Source organism: Penicillium antarcticum (assembly GCF_028974205.1).
Source record: "Penicillium antarcticum strain IBT 31339 chromosome Unknown utg000009l_segment0_segment0, whole genome shotgun sequence".
NCBI lineage: Eukaryota > Fungi > Ascomycota > Eurotiomycetes > Eurotiales > Aspergillaceae > Penicillium > Penicillium antarcticum.
In genome coordinates this window covers 6907678-6928768 of record NW_026695307.1, presented here as the reverse complement: position 1 = coordinate 6928768, position 21091 = coordinate 6907678, and the positions used below count along the sequence as shown (strand labels likewise).

Genomic DNA, 21091 nt, shown 5'->3' with positions numbered 1-21091 from the left:
CGGGCAAGGCGTGACGTTCGACAGAGTGATTGGGATTGGCGACGAGGTTAGGAACGATGAGTCGTCGGCGTCAATTGTAAAGGCGTCGGCCTGGCGATGACGGAGATGGGTCGAAATTGCTATCGCGTCTCCGAGCCTCACCGCCTATCAAGCTGCCCCGGATTCGGCACGTGATCTCCTTCAATATCTCAACTTTTGATCTACTACCTGAACTGGCTTCGAGGAGCTTCTGCCTACAATTTCAATCCGACTACGGAGTATCAGGTCCTGCTATTACTTTCTGGTCATTCTCATCAGTCAAAATGAGCGACAAAGCACCACCAGAGCCAGAGGACTTCACGTATTTGGACCGCATCCAACAGCTCAATGAAGTGGATAAAGTAACTCCGTCCAACACAATTCGTGACATTAACAGCTGCTAAAAATAGTCTTATAGGATGTGACCAAGCTCATTCACTCAGCCGGCCTCGCAATTCAAGCTTTAACCAGCTCCAAGCCAGTCCCAACCGATTCCTGCCCCGCAGCAGATGGCTCGCTCGACTCTCACAAAGCACGATTCAAAGAAGCCACCAGTCAATACTTCTCTCTTCTTTCTTCAATCGATGTTCGTCTACGTCGCCAGGTCTACGCACTAGACGACGCCGGTGCCCTTGGAGGAGATAGCGATTCGGGCAAAAGCACCAGGACCGACTCCAGCACTGGTACATCGAGCTCTGCGAACCCAATGGATGTTAGTCGGCTTAACAGCCGGAAGGATCCAACAGCAATGGACAAGGAGGCAGAGATCTGGGCCGCCGCTCGGGAGTTTGTTGATGGAATTTCACTCCCGCACTGCCAGGACAAGGTCAATGATTCGGAGAAGATGCAGGAGGATTGAAGGGACAACGGTGCTCCACGCGCAGGTGGTGATTTATTTCTGCATTTATGTGATACCCCGGGGTCTCTGTAGCCACAGACATTGAAACCCCAGAATACATTGAGTCCTGTTCAAGGACCATTTACAAGTAATCGGATTAGCAATTGTATGAGCCAGTATTCGAGCATGTTCACAGAACTAAGCTATGCAAAACGAGAACGCAACAGGTCTAGTTCCGAGGTCATCGGCCTAGCCGAGTGACAACTATCAGACAATAAAAAGGACTGCTTCTACTTCTGCATAGAAGCGATCATCTCCCGCTGTGTCGCACGATCTCTGTTTGCGTCGGACAGGGGTCCCAAGCCTGGGTTTGAATTAGCATATTGTTTAATTATTAAAGCATGCCCAACTTACTTCGGAGCTCACCAACCACATCCTTTGCCTTGCCGAAGTAAACCTCCTCTGTGTTTCAAGATTAGCATACTCCAAGCCAACAGAGCCAAGGGACATACGAAGCAAATTCCGCATCTTCAACTCCATATCCTCGACTAGCCTGCCAACATTGGCAACATGGCTACCATCCGACTCCACGGGCAGATCAACCTCAACCTGGCGAGTCATGTTTCCGCTCAGGTCCATGTCGCCCAGGGCCTCAGTCTTGTTAGCAAGGTGGAGGATTACCGTGCTGGTAAGCTTGTAGTGCGACATGCGAGCGCGATCGGTAGCCTCGAACACGTGAATGCTGTCCCATTCACCAGAACTCTGAGCACCGGGGGTAACACCTATCCAAAGCAGTTGTCAGTCGCGATTTCAAGTAGGTATTCCTCCAATTACAATTCCACCCCCCGAGCAATGAATGAACATACCCTTCTTCAGCAAAATGACACCAGCAAACCCATCATCCAAATCCCAAAAATAAACACTCCCAACACCACCCTCATAGTACAGCTCACGGTAAACATCAAACGACTCATTGGCCGCAACCTCAAGCTTGCGCACACGCTCACTGGGAACAGTCCCGTCCTCAAGCGGGGGATCAAACTCGTTACTCCATGGTGAGCGGTAGCTATCACCGTCGCGATTGTAGTCGCAGAGCAGGTAGTCTCTGTTCGTCTTGGGGCAGCGGCGGATCTCCAGGGGCTGGTCGACGGAGGAGAGGAGGTCTTCGGTAAGGTCTGGGACAATTGAGGTGATGGCTTGGAGGTTCTTCTTGGTATCACGTGGGTTTAGGCGTCGAAGGAGATCGCTAGAATGGGTGGTCAGCTTGGTTGTTCCCCGTGCATGGGGCGGGGTTGTGTCGGGTTGGGGGTGTGCATGGTGGCATGGATGTCGGGCTGGGTGATTGATTTCTCATCAGGGATTCTGAGATGTGTTACTCACAGCGCGCTGTCAAATTGTGCATCGGCCATGGTTGCGGTGGGTGGTTGTACATAGCTCTGTTGCAATGCGGGATGGCGGTGATCTGAGGCGGAGGTGCGTGCGGGTTTCATGTCGCTCGTGGAATTAACAACATCTATGTCGACAAAACTCCTTAACACAGTTCCGCCTGAATAAATCGGTGATTGTACGAAGTTGAATTTGTTATTATGTACATTCAGGGAGCTGGTGAATCCATATCCAGACACATGTATCCAACGCCTGTCGCTATGGTCATAAATCGTCACTGTCAACAAACGCCATGCTCTGCTTTCGGGAACTACTAGGCTTGGTCACACTGCTCAGGAGAAGGCTTGGATCCGGCAGGTCATCGTCATCATCATCGAAGTCGTCATCCAGGAAATCTAGGGGATCTAGCTTCCGCTGTACGCTATCTGGCTGATTGGGAGACAACAAGGATAAAACCTCACCGCCAACAGGTGTCGCGGATTTCTTTGACGACTTTCGAGAGGCAGGCTTTGACGGGGACTTGAAATCTTTCTTCTTACTTCTAGACTTCTTGGTTGATTTCGGCCGGGGCTGGCTGGACTCGTCAGAAGACAGATGTTGGCGAGCCAGAATATCTTTGAACCGACGATCACAGTCCGGTCCTACTTCGTTCATTTTCTGCAACGCTGAAATCATACGCTTTGTCAAAGCTCCATGTTCAACCAGCTTCGTGGGCCTTGGAACAAGCTGAAGGCTAGGGAAAGCATCAATGCGAGGGAATCGAATGAACTGAGGAGAGGTGGCTCCGATGTTCTGATAATGGCTTTCAAGCTGCTTCTGCTCGCTGGCAGTCAGAGTAACATCATCCAGTAAAGGAATATCGACAGGCTCAGGTGTAGGGATCCGTGGCCGCTTTTTAGGAGTGGCGGCTTTCTTTTTCGCGGGCTGAGGCTTATCACCAGTGAAGGTTGAAGCGCGGGTGAATCCTGTTTCCACATCATCCGGCATATGGAACACCTTTGGGGGTCGCTTCGGTGCTCGGCCTTTGCGTTTCGGCTCGGGTAGGTCTTGTTGAGAGTTCTCTGGGGGTATGTCGATTTGTCGTTTATCAGGCACTGGACGGATTCCTGCAGGCAAGATTCGAGCAGATCGATCGTCGTGGAACGTGAAACGGGAGCCGCTAGCAATCATTTGTTGCATCTTCTCGTAGTTGTCCTTGGCCTTGATGTAAGAGTCCTCCTCCTTGCCCTTCATCAACAGCAGCGTGATGTTACCAGCCCGTTTACGACCAGTTCGACCCATTCGCTGCAGCATACGGATTGGTGAGGCCGAGGAGTCGTAGCACACGATGAGGTCGACCTCTCCAATGTCTAGGCCCTCCTCGCCAATCGATGTGGCCACGATCGTATTGTACGTGCCTTTCTTGAAATCTTTGATGATCGAGAGCTGTGTCTTCTGGTCCATGCCTTCGGAGCCTTTGGCACTAGACTGGCCAACGAAGACATGAGGTCGAATCATGGGTTCGTATCGTTTAAGCACCCGCGTCACCTCTTCTGCGCTGTCACGGAAGTGCACGAAGATCATGACACGAGTCGCACTCTCGACGTTCCCTTCAGCGGACTCCTTTCCTTCACCTCTATCCATGAAGTGATTCAAGATCACCGATTTCAGATATTCCAGCTTGGGATGACCAATGAACTCCGGATTCTTGGACCAAGGTTCAATGTGGCTCATCAGTTTCTTGAAATTCTCGTCTTGAATCACTTGTTTTTGCCATTTGCCACCTCCACCTTTCTGTCCTTCCGTGCCTGATTTGAAGTGAACGACATGGCGATAGAATGGCACAATGCCATGGAACTTGAGCAGATCGATGGCATGGGCCAAGCTTGCAAGGACAGAAAAAATGGCATTGACTTTGCCTTTGAGTCCGAAGTTGGCATTTCTACCCGCATCGGACAGCATCCATTGTTGCCTGGCTTTTGTGAGACCGTAGGCGGTTAAACCCATGGGGTCTCTTCCCCAGTAGGCGTTGAGTGTGCGAAGCTGATCAAGCAAAGGCCGCAAGGCCTCTGACATTAGATCCATGCAGAAGACCATCTCATCTGAGTTTTCGAATGTTTCGATTTCGATGTTACGATCGTGAACGTAGTCGCGGATATCAATCGAGTTCTCGGTCCGGATCTCGACTCGTGAGATGTCTAATCCATCAATGACTGCCTGTACGGATTCAACTGTCGAACCCGGAGTGGCTGTCAATGCGAGGACGCGGAAACTATTGTTGAACCGCCGCAAGAACTTGACCACTTCCACATACGCATATGCACCCGTCGCACGATGAGCTTCATCAACGACCAGCAGAACAATCCGTTTTGGATCAGCAATCCCAGTCTTCAAGTCGTTCATCAAAGTTTGAGGAGTCATAAAAAACACTCGCTTAGCTTTCCACTCTTCCGCACGAATGCCAGGTGAGGCACCTCCAGTGAGCATAGTCGTTTGGGATCGAGGGATTCCAGCAATATCCAAACAAGCCGTTACCTGCTGAGAAACTAGGGGCTTGGTTGGGGCAACAAAAATGATCTGTGAGTCTTTCGTCCAGCGAAACCAATTGAGCATGATTGTAGCAGCAATAAATGTCTTTCCCAGACCGGTTGGCAAAGCCACAAGCAGGTTGTGAAACAGACCACGCTGGGTGATATTGAACTGGTAATCTCGAGTATTACCCAGATTGGTGGGGTAAACCCAGGTATCCAAAGCATCTTTGACCAGTTTGTGTTGGGTTGGAGCTTCGGCTTTGTCTGGCGGGCCCCAGTCTTGCTCACGCGGGGCCGGGTCCTGGGCTGCAGTCATGCCAAACAAAGTTGTCTGGCGCATGTACGCTTGTCGAATTGGTGCTCTAGCAATACTAGGTTGTGGAGGTTGAGTAGGCCGTGCTACAGGTGACAATGACGGTGATGTATCAAATGCGTCGTCGGGTATGTCATCCAGTTCGAATGAGACGTCTGCTGAAGCATGCGTGCCTGCCTGTTGTGGGAGTGCGAGAACTCTGGGGGGAGGATTCCGTGCCAAACTCGGTGGGCTAAATGCTCCTCTGATTTCTTTCTCCTCCTCAAATGAGTCCAACGAAGCAGCAATAGCCGCCCTCAGCTCGTTATCTTGGTTATAATCATGCGCCTGTTGCACCGTTTGTCCAGCACCCCGTCCATTTTCCTGTCCATTTGCTTGTCCAGCGGAGTCGAATTTCGGCTGAGGAAGTTTCGCAACAGGCTTCTGCCATCGTGGACCTCGTATGTGTTCCGGGCTCGAAGACGGTTGCGTGAGTTGCGTGACGAACATATTTTCTTGGAAGTTGTTCTGTTTCAACACATAGCTCCTATTCTTAGGGCGCTCTTGGAACTCATCAAAGCCCGCAGAATCTCCACGCTGCGGCTGCAAGTCGCCCATATCAGAAAACGAATCGATTGAGGAACCATCGTGGTCATCGCGTTCTCCCCGCTTCGAAGCTTCAACACGACGACGTTTGGCGGCCCGGGCTACGGGTTCATCAGGGACTATAAAGTCATCATCGTCGAAAAAATCTGACTCGGAGTCTGTCGCAGACATTGCGTATATAAAGCCTAGGTCGAGACTATGTCCCGTCTTTACCTCGACGCGCGACACGACGCGAAATCAGGTGACTGTTTGTGTGGTTTGCATTGGACCCTGCAACATCTACTGCAGTCTACTTCTGTATAGTTCAGACAGTGCACCCCTGAACCACGTCGGAAGTACTTTGTCAAACTGCATATAGTTCTGCAAGCTGCGTCCTGGGCATACTGTACAACATCGTGGAATATTGGGCCCATACGGTCTACAGATGTCTATCCCGAACTATAGGGAAATCCTCTATACGTGGACAGCTACACCTCAAGCATACTTTCTAAATGAAACTCACATCTGTTCCACGGAATATTAAAGGAGAGTTGATCAGACTGTAACAATATCCTTGATCGGCAGCAACATAGTGGAGAGAAACAACTAGTGCGGTCCCTTGCTCGGCCGCTAACGCCCCTCTGCATCTGACAGATCCACTCATACTAGGGTTAACAAGGACAATATCCTGCTCGAAAGGGGCGATCGACCTCAATTGCCTCTGGGGAAGCAAGGTTCCCACCGTGCATCGGCTAGAGAGTCTTGCTTTATTGCAAATGAGGTCGAATGACCCAAACCCTCGAATCAAACCTGAGACATGTCGAATGGAAACTTGCGCTATGTCTTTTTTGTTCTTTTTCGTCTCTGGGGTTTTCCTGGGGCGAATTCCAAGGGTCAGTTTGCTATATTTAATCACTTGTCCTCCCTCTGCTGCTTTCTATCTCTACATCCGTCACTCGCTACTGTCGTTTCATATAAATTCTGATTTTTTGAGTCAATCTTTTATTTTCATTCACAATGAAGTTCAACGTCCTTGCCCTCTCTGCCCTTCTGGCCTTCGCTGTCGCTGAGACTACCACTGCGGACGCTTCTACCACCACCAGCAACCCTTCCGTCGAGTGTGCTAAGCAGTGTGAGTTCCATATGTAAAGATCCTGTTTCACAATCTATACTGACGCTGATCCAGGTGAATCTACCGATACCTGTTGCATTGCCAAGTGCTGGAACGTCCCCTGCCCCAGCGACAACCAGGCCAACGATACCAACAGCTGTGTCGCCGCTTGCCCTCAGGGTAAGGGCTCGCCTGCGGATGCTCAGAAGTACGCCGATTGCGAGCAGACCTGCTACAGCTCCCACTTCTGGGGTGGCAACGGCCCCACGGCCACCCGTTCTACCTATACCGGCACTGCTACCGATGCCACTGCTACTCAGACCAGCACTGACTCCTCCACTACTGACTCTTCCAAGTGTATGTTTCACAGCCATGTCGATACAAGCTCCAGGTTCCCCACTAACAAGTCTTAGCCTCGGAACATGACAGCAACGACAACAACGACTCCACCTCGACCGAGGATTCCTCAGACGGCACAGCCACCAGCTCCTCAGGCTTCTCAACCCAAACCACCAACGCCGCCGTCAAGGTCGGTGCCTCAGCCGCCGGCCTGATCGGTCTGGTTGTTGCTGCTTTTGCTCTATGAGCACATACCAATGGGTCTTGGTTCTAACATTATGTAATACTGTGGGTGCAGATCACTGCCTCGGATCTGGATCGTTCGGGGTAGCTGTGGACCTGTTTTGTACTTTCTTCCACTTACAATGTTTTGGATATGGTTCTGGAGCCTTGTGAATGAAAATTGATTCCTAGATTGGCAATCTTCTCTGGATTTGGAGTACTCGTGTGGTTGCGTTGGACATTCTTCAGTAAATATTTCTGTGTAGATCGATCCCCGCATAGTCTGTAACCCTCACATCCAGGGTCCAGTCTAGAGTCTAGACTTGCGAACCCGGCAGGGGAGTTGTAAAATCAGAATGGATTCAGTGAATTGTAATTATGCACCAAGTTCGCACCCTCAGTTGATACAGGCAGCAGTAGGCAGCTATAGTTCACCGCCAAACTTTGTTGACTGCGGCGGGAAATGGCAGATTCGACGCGATATACGCGACTCACAACTTTCAGCCCAATACCAAGCACACCCCAAACCAACAATACAAGCACCTCAACATGGACACATCAAGCCAAGAATTTCAAAAGCTGTACAGCGCAATGTCAGCCTTCGTCACAGAGTGCATGTCAGGCCACGACCCCTCCCACAACCCAGCCCACGTCCACCGGGTAGTAGCACTGGCAGAGAAGATCCTAGCCTCAGAGCAAAGCAAGAAACCCACAAAACAATTCAACGAAGCCGAAGTCAAACTAGCAGCCCTACTGCATGACATCGGCGATAGGAAATACATCTCCAAACTTGACACCGCATCTGGAACAGAAGCCGTAGACCCAACGACGATGGTGAAACACGCACTCCTGGCCCAAGGCGCGAGTGCAGATCTCGCAGGTCGGGTCCAAACCGTCGTCTCGCATGTCTCATATACAACTGAATGCAAAGATCCATCTGTGATCAGGAACCTCATTGCAGAGGGGTATGGCGAGTTGGCGATTGTACAAGATGCTGATCGACTTGATGCCATTGGAGCTATTGGGATTGGGCGGTGTTTTACTTTTCTTGGTGCTGTTGGGAAGAAATATTGTGAAGAGGGCAAGTGGGAGATGGGCAATTCGATTGAGCATTTTGGGGATAAATTGGAGAAGTTGGAAGGGATGATGAAGACTCAGACTGGGAGGGAGATGGCTAAGATTAGGACGGAGAGGTTGAGAGTTTTCAAGGGGTGGTGGGAGGATGAGATGCATATTTGATGTTGATGTAAAACATGAGTATAGAGTGAAGTATATATTTCGACAGGGACATGTTCTTTACATATTGTTTAGAGAAATGCAAATTGAAGTGGATACAGACTGAAACAGATATCGAAATCAATGTATTTTTTTGGTGCTTTGCAGCTGTTTGTTTCTTAATACACGGTGACTGTATTCCATTCTAGCCAGGGCCGTTGAGGGGTAAAATAGCCCACCCATCGCCTGAAGCAAAACGAACCGAAATCAAAAATCCTCCCTTCTATCAAAACAAAACGCCGAAAGCTGAAGCTGGACTGGACTGAGTGCTGGAACGGGGATCGGGGTATTTGGGTTTGTGAATATCAAGCGGAGAACGTCAATCCGAGAGAGAATATAAATCAAAGGGCCGAAAACCACCTAATTTCTCGAAAAAGATAGTATGAGCTTATGCAAGGGTTTGATATGTACGAACAAAAGCAAATAGAAAAGCACCAAACTCCGATTGTGATCAACGACGCTGCGCGAACGCAATTTCTAAATCAATGCAAGTGTAAATCAATCGAATCAGACGCGGTCCCGGGCGAAGTCGAGGACCTCGCAGTCATCTTCGAAGAAACCGTCATCGGCTTTCAATGGGGCTGAGTATTTCTTCTTCCGGCGGGTGGTGATGACCACTTCTTCGACATTGCCAGTGCTGTTCCCGAGGGTGATAAGGTTTTCCATATCTCCACCAGCTCCAAACGAGTGTCCGTGAATAGCGGCATTCTCATCTTCATCATCTCCATGGTCGTCACTGGAACTGTTGAAAGATCTCAGGTGTACTTTGGTCATGGGGATATCATTCCCGAAAACCCAACGTCCACTAGGCTCGCTTGCATCACTGCCGGAGGAGAAGACACTCAAGCCAACTCGTTGATCCGTGTGGAACGGCTGGTATGGAGTGTTGGTCTCAATCTCTGCCTGTGAGAGGGGCTGGCAAAGTGGTCTTCCTGCACTGGCTTGGGAGGGAATCGAAGGAAGAACAAGAGAAGCGTGGACTGTAAGTTCCGGGTCAAACGTGGCAACAGGAGCAGGACCACAAAGGCTTTGTAGATTCTCGGGCAACTTGACCTGGGATTCCCTGGGGCCAACAACGGAGTGTGGCTGTCGGTTCTTGTGACTAGACACAGCACGCTTCAAGCGATACAATTTGAAGTATCCGCCATCCACCACCCCCAGGAATATAAGACCTTTAGTACAGATCCAAGTCACTCGCGATGGTGTAGGGTCTCGAGCGAGCCCGGGAAGATGCAGACGATTCTCTCCTACATGTCGAAGGGTATTGACAGTACCCGTTGCAGCACCCATGGACTTGCTGAGACCGGCAGCGACAACCTTTCCACTCTTGACGCTCGCGGCAGAGGGCAGCGCAAATCCACTCATGTTAGGAAATGCAGCACCTCCAGAGGGAACACGACCCCGAACGGCAGAGAAGAAAGGTTGCGTTTTACCGCCCACCAACTTCATGGCTGCTGACAAGGGGTTACCACCCGCTGTTTGGCCTACCTCTTCCGCCATGGGATCAACGGCCGGCGATTTGCTGACAGAAGGCCGTGCACGTCGGAAAGGTGGCCATTGGAATGCGCTTCGAGGTAGATCAAAAACGTGAATAGTGCCCTTGCGTGTAATGACTGCCAGTCTATCACCCACTGGTGCAGTCCAAATCACATCAACGATGCTTGACGTGGTTAAACGGGCATATCGTGCAATCTGACGCACATTAGGGTTCTGTCCAACCTGGTCATCAGCCATGAAAGCCATGGATCGGCAATGCTTGAGTTGCATCAGATCCCAGACATATTGCACATCACCCTTCTTACTCGCCGTGAATAACATAAGGCCATTTGGCGAGAGGGATAAGAAGCTGCAACCGTTGGGAACTTGGAATGTCGACACGGGGTGAGTGAACACATTTCGTATATCGGATCCATCCTCAAATCGTTTCAGGTCAATAATGGATACAGTGTCGGGTTCAACAGCCGAGGATGCTTGCGTATCGTGACCATGAGTTGGTGGGAATAGTCCATATCCTTGTGCTGGACTATCAATCCCCTGCGCTGATCGACGTGGAGAGGTGCCTCCTGGTTGCTGAGTATTCCAGTAGTTGTTCCATGCCTGCATGCCTTGGTCACCCATCCAGCGAGCACCTTTAACAAGTTCTTGAGCAACACCTCTTGCCACTTTATCGAAGAAACTCTCTCCCTCCCCGACATCTGTCGCGCAAGATATTGATGGAACAGTAGGAGGGCTGCGAGTTTCAAGTCCAGGAACCTTTCCATGTATCAAGCTCTGCGGCACAGTTCCGTGGATAGAGCCTCGATAGGCCGAGGACGGAGGAACAAATGCCAACCATCTTCCTTGCACGGCTAATATTGGTCTTTCAAAGACAGAGCCGCCATGAAGAGGCTCGTTGCGAGTACCCTCCGGATCAGTGGTGGAGCTCGAAGAGGTGGAATAACGACGAGTTTCCTTGACCTGAATACCAGTCCACGTCTTACCCAAACACTGATAGGCACTCTCACCTGGTCCCGAAGATAAGGCATGTCTATAAATATAGACTTCGCCACTGATACCAGATGCCAACATGATATAAGCACTGGATGTGAAAAGCTTCAAGCTACCAACAGGCGGCGGGGCAAAGGAAGGCATGCCAGGAAGACTGTCCAAACACGGCACGGGCTTGCTTGCAAATAGAGTCGAAACATGTTCACCAGTCCGGAATGAATAGACTTCCACTCGTGTTTGGTAAAACCGAGGAGTTTCGGGAGGTCTTCTGTCGCCCGAGTGGCCACGGGCTGTAGAAGGAGGAATCTCGTTCGCATCCGACGCTGCTGAAGAGATGCGACCTTCCTCCTCATTTGGGCCCAAGGGTCCATGAACGATGACAGCAACGTGAGGTCGAGCTGACGCAAAAGGATCATTGGATGAATGACCAGACAGGATCTTGGCTTCGATCACACGACCGTTCAACCCAGTGATCTGCCCTACAAGCCGAGTCCGACGATCTTCGATTGCGAGGATCTCCACGGCCCCATCAGTCCCAACTAGCAAGACGTTCGTCCCAGTTCGGGAGGCTTTGGGAGAGAGAGTAGGAAGCGTTTCAAAGCTACAGAAGGAGTAATTCCCATCGGTAGAGGATCGGTTCTGAACCGGATGAATATCGATCTCCGGGGCTCCGAAGAAGTGTGGCTGGGGGAGGTGAGGCAGAGGGGCATGATTGCTCATCGGACTCCCATAAGAATTACTCTTTCTTCTATCCACAGACTGCTGTCGTGATTGCATGCTGCTCCGGTACCCGTTGCCATAACTGGATGGTTGGGTTCGAGGTGGGGGAGATGCCGAGGAGGGATCACTGAATCCACCCCTCTCCTGGATAGTGGGAAAATTGAGGGGCGATGCATTTGGAATATCTCCATCCATAAGATCGGTGGGGGGGCTCTTTCCATACGGTACTGATTGAGCCCAGGTATCCGTTCGGGAGGCAAGATCGTTGTCTGCAGGTTCATCGAGCGAATCAAGAGCATCGAGAGCCGGCATCATGACGGATGGTTTTACATGATGCTCCAGGGGTGGGTCTGGGCAGGAGGAAGGCTCCACAGGTGGAGCAGATGGTTGGATGCTACACATGGTTTCTGGCGTTAACGGCGCACGCTCCGGAACAAAACAATCACCGGATACATACATCTCATCCGGTGGTGACTCTGTCGCTGCCTTGGCCTTGGCCTTTTTTGCCTTCTTCTTTTTCTTTCCACTAGGCTCATGCTCTGAAACTCGGTTTGTATCCGGAGTGAAGGAACTATCGTCTTCAAGGGACCGGCTGTGCTGGCGGATGATATCGTCAGGTGCTGCCGGGGGCATTCAAATGATGATGCCTCGTAGGGAGGCGATAGGAAAACAACGAGGAAGACCGCCCTCAGGACCTTTACTGAGGCCTGAGAACGGGGTGCAGAGTATACGCTCTGCTTGAAGTGGCTCCTGAGTACCGTACCGGAGCAACGCCGGCCGGGACCTTGGGGGCACTAAAGGAGTGACTATGGGAATCAGTCACAGTCCCTGTTGCCATGAAGAAAATACATACCTGTGCTTAACTGTCTATTATAGACAGGTAAACGAAGTAATGGGGACACCGGGTGGCAGCCTATCTAGAGCGGAGATCACTCTAGAGACGCGGGGAAGCTTTGATAAGATACGCGTACAGCTGTGTCTCAAGCTGTGCACAAGTTGAATCCAGTTCTAAGTTAAAGTCAGAGGTTGCGCAGAAGAGCACAAGTGTGTAAAGAGGAGGATGAGTCAAGATGGACGATGATGTTATGGTTTGCGATAAGAGGAGGGGGAGGGGAGAAGGTCACTAGTTACAGGTACGGGGAAATAAGGGGGTGCCTGAGTCAGACAGAGGGCTGATGCTGTCATTCCCTAATGGAGCATGATCGGAGTCTAGAGTTCCCTCTGGTTCTCACTACTCAGCTAACTGCATTAACCCTCCAATCCTGTTACTACAAAGGCCCTTGTGGTGAGGGGAAGGCAAAAGTTGCAAACCACGATAAGGGCTTAGTCATCTACGCCTCCACCTGAGGCTTGCATGGTCCTTTGACCTCTTTCTTTGCCTCCTTACTGCTTCCAAGGGAACCAAGTGAATTCTAATGAATCCAAGGAACTGACAACAGAGGAACAGGCCGAGTCCAACCGTCCCATTCCTCTTCCCTGTTTGTGGCTGGGCGTCATCGCGGATTCAAGGTCACGGGGCATCACGGAATGACGATCAAAAGGCAACTTGTCATTTGCTGAGACACTAGGCTTGACCATCTGATTATCTGAACATGGACAAAGCGCTCAAGGCTGATTAGGTAACTAAGATTGTTTTGAGATCCTTCCGGTATGATGGTACAGCGATCCTCCCCGATGTGACGTCCATGTCGCGCTTAGGTCTTCTTCTTAGCAGCCTTGGCCTTGGCCGCCTTCTTCTTGTTGCTGTTGATCATCACAATCCCAATAAAGGTGCCCACCACAGCGGAACCCAAGAGAGTGAGAATAACGGGGATGCGGATGGCCCAAACACGGGGTGGGAAGATGTCGTGGAGAGGGTGGCCGGGGTCGACAAAGGGCTGCGGATGTCAGTAAACGTAGACATTGAAGGTAAATTTACATACCATCAACAGGGTCCACGCGGTGTAGTAGAGAAAGATCGCGGTTGCGACCAAGAGCATGACGGATCCCACGAGTTGGCCCAGCTAGACGCGGTTAGCGGGAATTCACCATTGAATGAGATGACAGGTTTACCATTCTGATAAGGAGTGGTGACCAGAAAAATCAGAGAAAGGAAAAGAATGAACGTCGATGAAACCTGAGCTTGACAAAACAACGAGGGTCTCAGGAGCTCCTCCCGCTGTCTGTCCTCTGGTCACGTGTCCACGCGCTAGAGCTTTCTCCTGTCCTTGAATCTTTTGCAACCTCAGTCGAGCTTCGCAACCACCGTCTTTCCGGTGTATCCCAATCCTTTCCCATACCCTGGAGGATACCCTGACAATTGAGAATGTCGGATTCCGATCTTCTCCAGTCTGCGGTTCGCGTGCCCACGCCTCCCCCAGGCGTGTCATACTCGCCAGCCGCAGCTTCTCGGAAGCGCTCCCCTCCGTCTCGTTCTCCCTCTCCGAATCGTCGACGGTCGCCTCCCGGTGATTTAGCCAGAGATGGCCCCGAGGCACCCAAGCTCGATGCGGATCGTGCCATCGATAGAGAGCGCCAACTCGCTGAGCGCGTTCGCGAACATGAAAAGCGCGAGGCCGCTCGAAAGCCTTTAAGTGAGGAGGAAAAGCAGGCCTCAGCAAAGGCTGAATACGAAAAGTTGCTCAATATGCGATCGGGCGGTACCTACATCCCTCCAGCTCGACTCCGCGCACTGCAGGCGCAAATCACGGATAAGACGAGCAAGGAATATCAGCGCATGGCTTGGGAGGCATTGAAGAAATCAATCAACGGTTTGATCAACAAGGTCAACGTTTCCAACATTAAGTTTATTGTGCCGGAGCTGTTTGGCGAGAACTTGATTCGGGGTCGTGGCTTGTTCTGTCGATCTATCATGAAGGCGCAGGCGGCCAGTTTGCCATTTACCCCGATCTATGCAGCGATGGCCTCAATTGTGAACACAAAACTACCCCAAGTTGGCGATTTACTGCTTTCACGGTTGATTGTTCAATTCCGCAAGGCGTTCAAGCGAAATGATAAGGCAGTGTGCATCTCATCCACCACATTCATTGCCCATCTTTGCAACCAGCAGGTTGCCCACGAGATGCTGGCGGCTCAGGTTTTGCTACTCCTCCTGCATAAGCCTACGGACGACAGTGTGGAAATTGCCGTGGGACTGACTCGAGAAGTTGGTCAGCATTTGGAAGAAATGAACGCCCCGATCGCACTCGCCGTGTTCGACCAATTCCGCAACATTCTACACGAGGCCGACATTGATAAGCGTGTGCAATACATGATTGAGGTGCTCTTCCAAGTGCGCAAGGACCGGTACAAGGACAATCCAGCGATCAAGGAGGAGCTGGATCTCGTGGAGGAGGAAGATCAGATTACCCACCGTGCCGGTCTAGACGACGATCTAGAAACGCAAGACTCGCTCAACATCTTCAAGTTCGATACTGAGTGGGAAGAACACGAGGAGGCCTACAAGAGGTTGAAGGCCGAGATTTTGGGCGAAGACAGTGACGAGGATGACGAGGATGGGTCTGATGAAAGCGAGGAGGAAGAATCAGATACCGAAGAACAACAGATGGACATTAAGGACCAGAGTAACACTAACCTGGTTAATCTTCGACGAACCATCTACCTTACGATCATGTCCAGTATTGACTTCGAAGAGTGCTGTCACAAGCTGATGAAGATCAACCTGCCGGCCGGGTTGGAGCCTGAGCTGCCATCAATGATCATTGAATGTTGCTCCCAAGAGCGTACATACTCCAAGTTCTATGGTTTGATTGGAGAGCGATTCGCCAAGATCAACCGCCTGTGGTCAGACTTGTTCGAGGCTGCCTTTGCGAAATACTATGATACCATCCATCGTTACGAAACGAACCGCCTTCGAAACATCGCACAGTTCTTTGGTCATCTGATCAGCAACGATGCCATCGGTTGGCATGTCTTGTCGGTGATTCACCTCAACGAAGAGGAGACCACATCCAGCAGCCGCATCTTCGTTAAAATTCTCTTCCAAAACTTGGCAGAGAACCTCGGTCTGCCTGGTTTGCAGGCCCGCTTCAGAGATGAGATTCTCCGGCCAAGCTTCGAGGGTCTCTTCCCCACAGAGAACCCTCGTCACACCCGTTTCTCGGTCAACTACTTCACCAGTATTGGTATGGGTGTGTTGACAGAGGACATGCGTGAGCACCTCAAAAATCTCCCACGCCCCACAGTACCAGCTTTACCTGTACGGGCATCTTCTCGTTCCCTCTCGCGCACTCCATCCGATCGATCCCGATCACAATCCATGTGCTCTACTTGCACTGGATCCCCACACTCCCGCCGTTCCCGGTCTTACTCATCCTCCCGCTCTCCTTCCAGGGACCGTGGCCGTTCCTACTCTCGCTCTATTACTCCCTCTTCCCGCGGACGAAGCTACACACCTTCCCGCTCTCGGTCCGCTGGCCGCCGTCGTGGCGCATCATACAGTCGGTCCCGTACTCCTTCAGATCGTTCCCACTCCCGGTCTGTCTCTCGCACACCGGCCAAGCGCAGCCGAGCACGCTCATACTCGCGAAGCCCCAGTCGTAGCCGCAGCCGCAGTCCATACCGGTCTCGCCGCTCCGTCACTCGGTCTGTCACACCGGACAACAAGAGCCGCCCCAAGAGGAACCGCAGCTACACCCGATCGATTTCCCGATCTGTCACACCCCCACGTCGTGGCCAAAGCCCTGGCAGAAGAAACCGAAGCTACACACGGTCGGTTTCTCGATCTGTATCGCCTCCACGCCGCAAACGCGACGTTTCGGCTTCTCGTTCGCCCACCCCTAAACGTCGGACAGAGTCACGGGGTCGAAGCTTCTCTCGGACACCACCTCGTCGGAGATAAGCGGGTGGTGGAAATGTGATGCTCTATCCTGGATATTTAGGATATTGACTGATGGCCAATATCTCTTACTGTGTTGATAATGAACTAGCGCAACTCGAAATGGAAAAGGAATATGAAGCTGTACTTCTCTTATTTGATTTGGTGCAAGACTTGATGTGATGTTTACTGTAGTCAATTCTTACATTTTACTTAGCCATGCATGCTTTCCTGGTTTTGTTTACATCACATTTGATTCAATAGGCTCTGTACAGAGTATAGACCATGAGTATCAAATGTCCCTCCTCTAGCTTGAAGCCTCTTCTGCCTCTCGTAATGCCTGCTGCCGGACTGGAATGTTCATTTCGGCATTATGAAGAAATTCAACGTAGCTCGCGTAATCCTCCGGTTCATCGGAGTGTGTATCAGCTTCTATAAGAATAGCAACAAGCACAGCGCTCCTCAAACGGTCCTTTCGTTGCGTATTGTCATACGGCACAAGGAGTTGTTGATGTTGATCCTCCAGTTCAGCAACAAGGTCACGAACAGACTGCGTATGTTTCTGGCGCATTTTTTCATAGACAGCTGATGCCTTGAAGTCCCGATCGATATTTTCAGGATCCTCGTGTATCACTCGCAAACAGAATTTCAAAAAATCAGACCAAGGGGGAATAGTCTCGAGGTCCTGCACGTGAGACTTCCATTGCTCGTGTCGTTTTTCGGATAGGCATTTCACAGCACAGGTCACCTTACTTGGAGAGTATGCGAACCAGTCTGGATACTCGTCAAAGTGAGTGTTCAAATGACCAAGGAAGGCATTGAGTTCACTGGCGGTGCGCCCCCAAAAGGTGGGGATTTTCTCACTCGGCGGTGGGGGACTGTTGTTTTTGTGTGAAAGTTCTTGTTGATTGTTGGAGGACAACAATGCAAGTTTCTCCTGTAGTTTGCGTTGTTTCTCGCGAGCTTCTGAGAGTTGATTCAGGAGCTCCTGGCGTCGGGCAAGTGCTTCGTCGACATGGTCTTCTTGGTCGTTGACATCTTGTGCAAGTCCTGGTTGGCGTATAGGCAGACCTGTGGAATCAGGTATATCTTTTGAATGTGTCGACATCATTGTGATGTCTACATAGACGGCGAAGCAATCTTAGAAAGTCATTTTGATATCATGTGACAAGCTACTAAAGCCCCACAATTTGCCTCCGCAATATCGAATGAGGTGTATAGAGATATATTGTGATTTCCTAGATCGAAAGAATGCATGTTACGATATCCGTCAATTTGCTTATACAGTTGAACAATTCTGAATATGGCTCTTGAAATAAGATCGAAAAGGACCAGGAGACCCAAGTTCACGCACAGCTTTGCCCGCAAGCCTTCTATATGCAGTATACATCGAACAAGCTTCTTTGACGCCGTTTACAAAACAATTTCTGCCCCAGATGGTTCGCTATACCGTGTTTTTCTGCGTCCACGGGCTTTCTTGGCCTTCTTCTCGGCACTTGCAACATGCGACCCAGTTTCTGGACGTGAAGTACGCCAGAGAAGGCTTCGGTTAGGCGTCACACAGGTTGCACCAGGGGTTTCTCTTTCCGCGTTTTTGCGCAGTACTTTCTTCCGTTTGCGTAATGCCTTTTGTCTTTCCGGTAGGCGATCTTCGATCTCGCGAAGGCGATGCATATAATCCATGTAGCTTAAGGAGTCGTGAGGGAAGTACCTGGCGTCTTCCTCGCGAATTGACCGGAGGACTTTACTCTTCAAGAACTCTTTTCTGTATTCTTCATTCATAGGGGGCTGCTCCAGTCGAAGCCAATGGTCGTTAGCCCGGTCGTTGAATTCTCGAACAGTCTCGGTACGTCGCTGTCTTATAGTATAAAAAATTCTCGAAGCATCAAAGGATCGTTTCGTATCAGATCGAGTATCGACAAGGCTTCGGCTCCATTTTTCAAATTCCGCCCATGTGGGGGTTGTCGTGCACGCGCTCTCATGGAGAGACCATGCGTACAGCAGGTCACGGGACAGATATGTAGCTGCCATGATAATTCTGTGTGGAGGGTACGCAAACCACACTTTATTTTCGTCGAAACAACGTGTCAAATTGAAGATCCAGTGTTCAAATTCTCGAATGCTACGCCCATGGTAGATCTTAATATCCCCAAACGGATACTTGGGTCTGTCATCCTCCGAGATGCGTTTCCGCGCTTTCTCGTCTTCAGCAGTATTTCCAGGCAGTGGAACTTCGTATGAATGTGGAAACTCAGGAAGTCCCTGGTGGCGTTGATTGTGGAGCAAACCCGAAGATTGGAACGCCATCATCGCGTCCAATTCAGCGACTATTGGCGTCACATTGCCATTCGGATTTCCAGGCCCATGTGTGACAATGAATGAATCCATGAGCTGAGAGCCAGCCCCTGGTGATCGGACTCGAGGCATGGGTAGTGTGTGGGCAAAGGAAAGAGATCTGACTGATTCTGACATATCGAATAATCTGATCAACATCCGGTCATGTGATGGATCCACGATGGAGTATACAGTGGTCAATTGTAGAAAAGATGTATGTGTTCGCATATTTTATTGATCTATATCTATACCTCTCTCGCCTCCCAAACACACCTATCACAAAGACAAGTGCCACCCAAAGCACCAGAAGCCCATTCCCGCCTCTTCTGCACCGGCAATCCGATATCACAATAGTGATTCCAAATCTCACTATCCTTAGCAATACCACCAGGCTTAAGCTCCTTCACTTCACTTCCACGAGACCAAACAGCAGTCTCATCATCCCGTCGCGCACGGAAAGTAATTTCACCACCCCATTCCCAGCACACATTAGGATCACAAGAATGATTGGCAAGACACCACAATGGGTGCACAGCACAAAGCTCCGGGCCACCATCCCAAGTAGATAACCGACCAGATGCGGTGCCACGGAACTTGGCATACAATGTATTTAGAATCCAGGTATCATAACGGGGGAGGTTGGCATAGGGGTCGATTTCCATTTCCTCCAGGAAGCGAGTTGGCTGCAAAATATTGAGTTGGAAGGAGAAGGGGAGGGTGGCGGTGTCATCGGATTGAGGTATTAATTCTTTTTCAGTTGCAATGGTGTTGATATCGAAGTCGTGGAAATCACCCCAGATGTATTTCACTTCGGGCATTTCGAGGGCATGCTTGTCTTGTGTGGCAGACATGGCGAGAGCACGACCAAGGAGCAGGAGGTACAAGTAATCCGCCTTATCTTTTGGATCGGGGATATCCTTGCCGATAGATTCGAGACCGTCTTCCAAACCGCAGATTGCGCCGTGGTAGACGCTCTGTGCTGTGTCATGGCAGGCTTGGCTACAGAAGATTGTGTCTGCGCATCCGCCTTCACAGGCAACGGGTGGTTCCGCAGCCGATAGTTCAGGGAGTGGTGCATTGCAAGCATCGCACAGGTCATCGTGGAGGCGATTGGTAGCAGTGAGAAGGGAAGATTCACGAAGGATGATCTCATCAGGAGCGATATCTTCTTTGGCGAACAGACCAAGCTGCACGGAAACTTCCATGCTAGAATCATCCTTCGTATCATGCAGAACAGGCAAAGCCACAGCGCGAACCTCACACTTGGGCGCAATCACAGCTAGTCTATCATTGAGCAAGTTGAGCGTCTCTGGTGCCTTGCGATCAGGCTCATGCTCATTCCAAGGGTAGAGAACACGATGAGCGAAGCCTTGCGCGGGAAGGACACTGGGATCAATCGATTCCAGGTCAGTCTCAGATCCAGTGCGAGATTGATAGATCTGCTTGATGCGATCCATCTGCTCGGTTAGAGTATTAACCGACGCCGCAGCAAACTCCTTCTCTCGTAGCAGGCTCAGTCCACGCATGCCAAATTCAAATGAATCACGGTAACAACCGCATCGAATGAGACTTCGCACTAGGAGTACATAGACCTGATCAATCAGGGCATCGTACTCCTCTTCAGTGACTGGAATGGTGTCTTCATCCTCTTCGTCATCAGATTCATCCGCCTTTTCTGCGGCTGGTGCTGAAGGATCGACTTTCTTCTTTGCGTGAAATTCGAATCCATCTGGGTCAATCACTGATTCTAATAGTGATAATGCCCGGTAGGCATCTGCGGCTGCCAGGTCGGGGAAGCCTAACTTTTCATAGATGAGGCCTCGTTCGAGGTGGATGTGTGGATTGTGCGGATCTGCGTAGAGTTTTGTGGTCACCGCATTGCGAGACTCCAACACTTGTGAGGCAGACATATTGGGTCGGCTTTTGCAGTGCAGCAGATGGTCAAGGCTGTTTTATATTGTGTGATTAAAGAGGTGTATGTTCAATTTCAAGGGTTGAAATCGCGTTCGGCGTTAAATATCCAAGCTAAGCAAACACCAGACCAAAGCAATTGATCTAAACCCTCGACTAAACATGAGATCACGTAAATGTCTGCCCCTCTGTAGTTCCAGTGCGGGCAGATTTTCTTATCGTGAAATTTCTACGATAAGGGTCACGT

The 21091-nt window shown here is 50.6% G+C and overlaps 11 protein-coding genes across 11 annotated transcripts; 4 read left to right on the top strand and 7 right to left on the bottom strand.

Annotated features, from left to right (window-relative positions):
* Positions 1-302: 302 nt before the first annotated feature.
* On the top strand, positions 303-877 carry N7508_010968 (mediator of RNA polymerase II transcription subunit 11; the record flags this gene model as incomplete). Its single annotated transcript, XM_058469028.1, has 2 exons — positions 303-380; positions 437-877. The coding sequence occupies 2 exons, from the start codon at positions 303-305 to the stop codon at positions 875-877; spliced, it is 519 nt and encodes a 172-aa protein (XP_058316874.1).
* A 269-nt stretch (positions 878-1146) lies between these two features.
* cap2 (F-actin-capping protein subunit beta) lies at positions 1147-2270 on the bottom strand (the record flags this gene model as incomplete). Its single annotated transcript, XM_058469027.1, has 5 exons — positions 2237-2270; positions 1723-2102; positions 1369-1638; positions 1271-1318; positions 1147-1220 (listed from the first exon to the last, which is right to left on the bottom strand). The coding sequence occupies exons 1-5, from the start codon at positions 2263-2265 to the stop codon at positions 1147-1149; spliced, it is 801 nt and encodes a 266-aa protein (XP_058316873.1). The 5' UTR covers positions 2266-2270.
* Positions 2271-2506: 236 nt separating this feature from the next.
* mph1 (3'-5' DNA helicase) lies at positions 2507-5821 on the bottom strand (the record flags this gene model as incomplete). The annotated part of the gene is made up of 1 exon (XM_058469026.1): positions 2507-5821. One exon carries the CDS (start codon positions 5819-5821, stop codon positions 2507-2509), a length of 3315 nt encoding a protein of 1104 aa, XP_058316872.1.
* An 825-nt stretch (positions 5822-6646) lies between these two features.
* N7508_010965 (uncharacterized protein) lies at positions 6647-7326 on the top strand (the record flags this gene model as incomplete). Its single annotated transcript, XM_058469025.1, has 3 exons — positions 6647-6761; positions 6816-7097; positions 7154-7326. 3 exons carry the CDS (start codon positions 6647-6649, stop codon positions 7324-7326), a joined length of 570 nt encoding a protein of 189 aa, XP_058316871.1.
* Positions 7327-7850: 524 nt separating this feature from the next.
* On the top strand, positions 7851-8540 carry N7508_010964 (HD domain-containing protein; the record flags this gene model as incomplete). The annotated part of the gene is made up of 1 exon (XM_058469024.1): positions 7851-8540. One exon carries the CDS (start codon positions 7851-7853, stop codon positions 8538-8540), a length of 690 nt encoding a protein of 229 aa, XP_058316870.1.
* A 543-nt stretch (positions 8541-9083) lies between these two features.
* Positions 9084-12416, bottom strand: N7508_010963 (uncharacterized protein; the record flags this gene model as incomplete). The annotated part of the gene is made up of 1 exon (XM_058469023.1): positions 9084-12416. The coding sequence occupies one exon, from the start codon at positions 12414-12416 to the stop codon at positions 9084-9086; it is 3333 nt and encodes a 1110-aa protein (XP_058316869.1).
* A 1061-nt stretch (positions 12417-13477) lies between these two features.
* On the bottom strand, positions 13478-13838 carry N7508_010962 (dolichol phosphate-mannose biosynthesis regulatory protein; the record flags this gene model as incomplete). Its single annotated transcript, XM_058469022.1, has 3 exons — positions 13478-13660; positions 13706-13786; positions 13836-13838. The coding sequence occupies 3 exons, from the start codon at positions 13836-13838 to the stop codon at positions 13478-13480; spliced, it is 267 nt and encodes an 88-aa protein (XP_058316868.1).
* Positions 13839-14088: 250 nt separating this feature from the next.
* On the top strand, positions 14089-16623 carry N7508_010961 (pre-mRNA-splicing factor CWC22; the record flags this gene model as incomplete). Its single annotated transcript, XM_058469021.1, has 1 exon — positions 14089-16623. The coding sequence occupies one exon, from the start codon at positions 14089-14091 to the stop codon at positions 16621-16623; it is 2535 nt and encodes an 844-aa protein (XP_058316867.1).
* Positions 16624-16906: 283 nt separating this feature from the next.
* Positions 16907-17710, bottom strand: N7508_010960 (uncharacterized protein; the record flags this gene model as incomplete). The annotated part of the gene is made up of 1 exon (XM_058469020.1): positions 16907-17710. The coding sequence occupies one exon, from the start codon at positions 17708-17710 to the stop codon at positions 16907-16909; it is 804 nt and encodes a 267-aa protein (XP_058316866.1).
* Positions 17711-18012: 302 nt separating this feature from the next.
* Positions 18013-19026, bottom strand: N7508_010959 (uncharacterized protein; the record flags this gene model as incomplete). The annotated part of the gene is made up of 1 exon (XM_058469019.1): positions 18013-19026. The coding sequence occupies one exon, from the start codon at positions 19024-19026 to the stop codon at positions 18013-18015; it is 1014 nt and encodes a 337-aa protein (XP_058316865.1).
* Positions 19027-19178: 152 nt separating this feature from the next.
* Positions 19179-20843, bottom strand: N7508_010958 (putative MYND domain protein; the record flags this gene model as incomplete). The annotated part of the gene is made up of 1 exon (XM_058469018.1): positions 19179-20843. One exon carries the CDS (start codon positions 20841-20843, stop codon positions 19179-19181), a length of 1665 nt encoding a protein of 554 aa, XP_058316864.1.
* Positions 20844-21091: the final 248 nt, after the last annotated feature.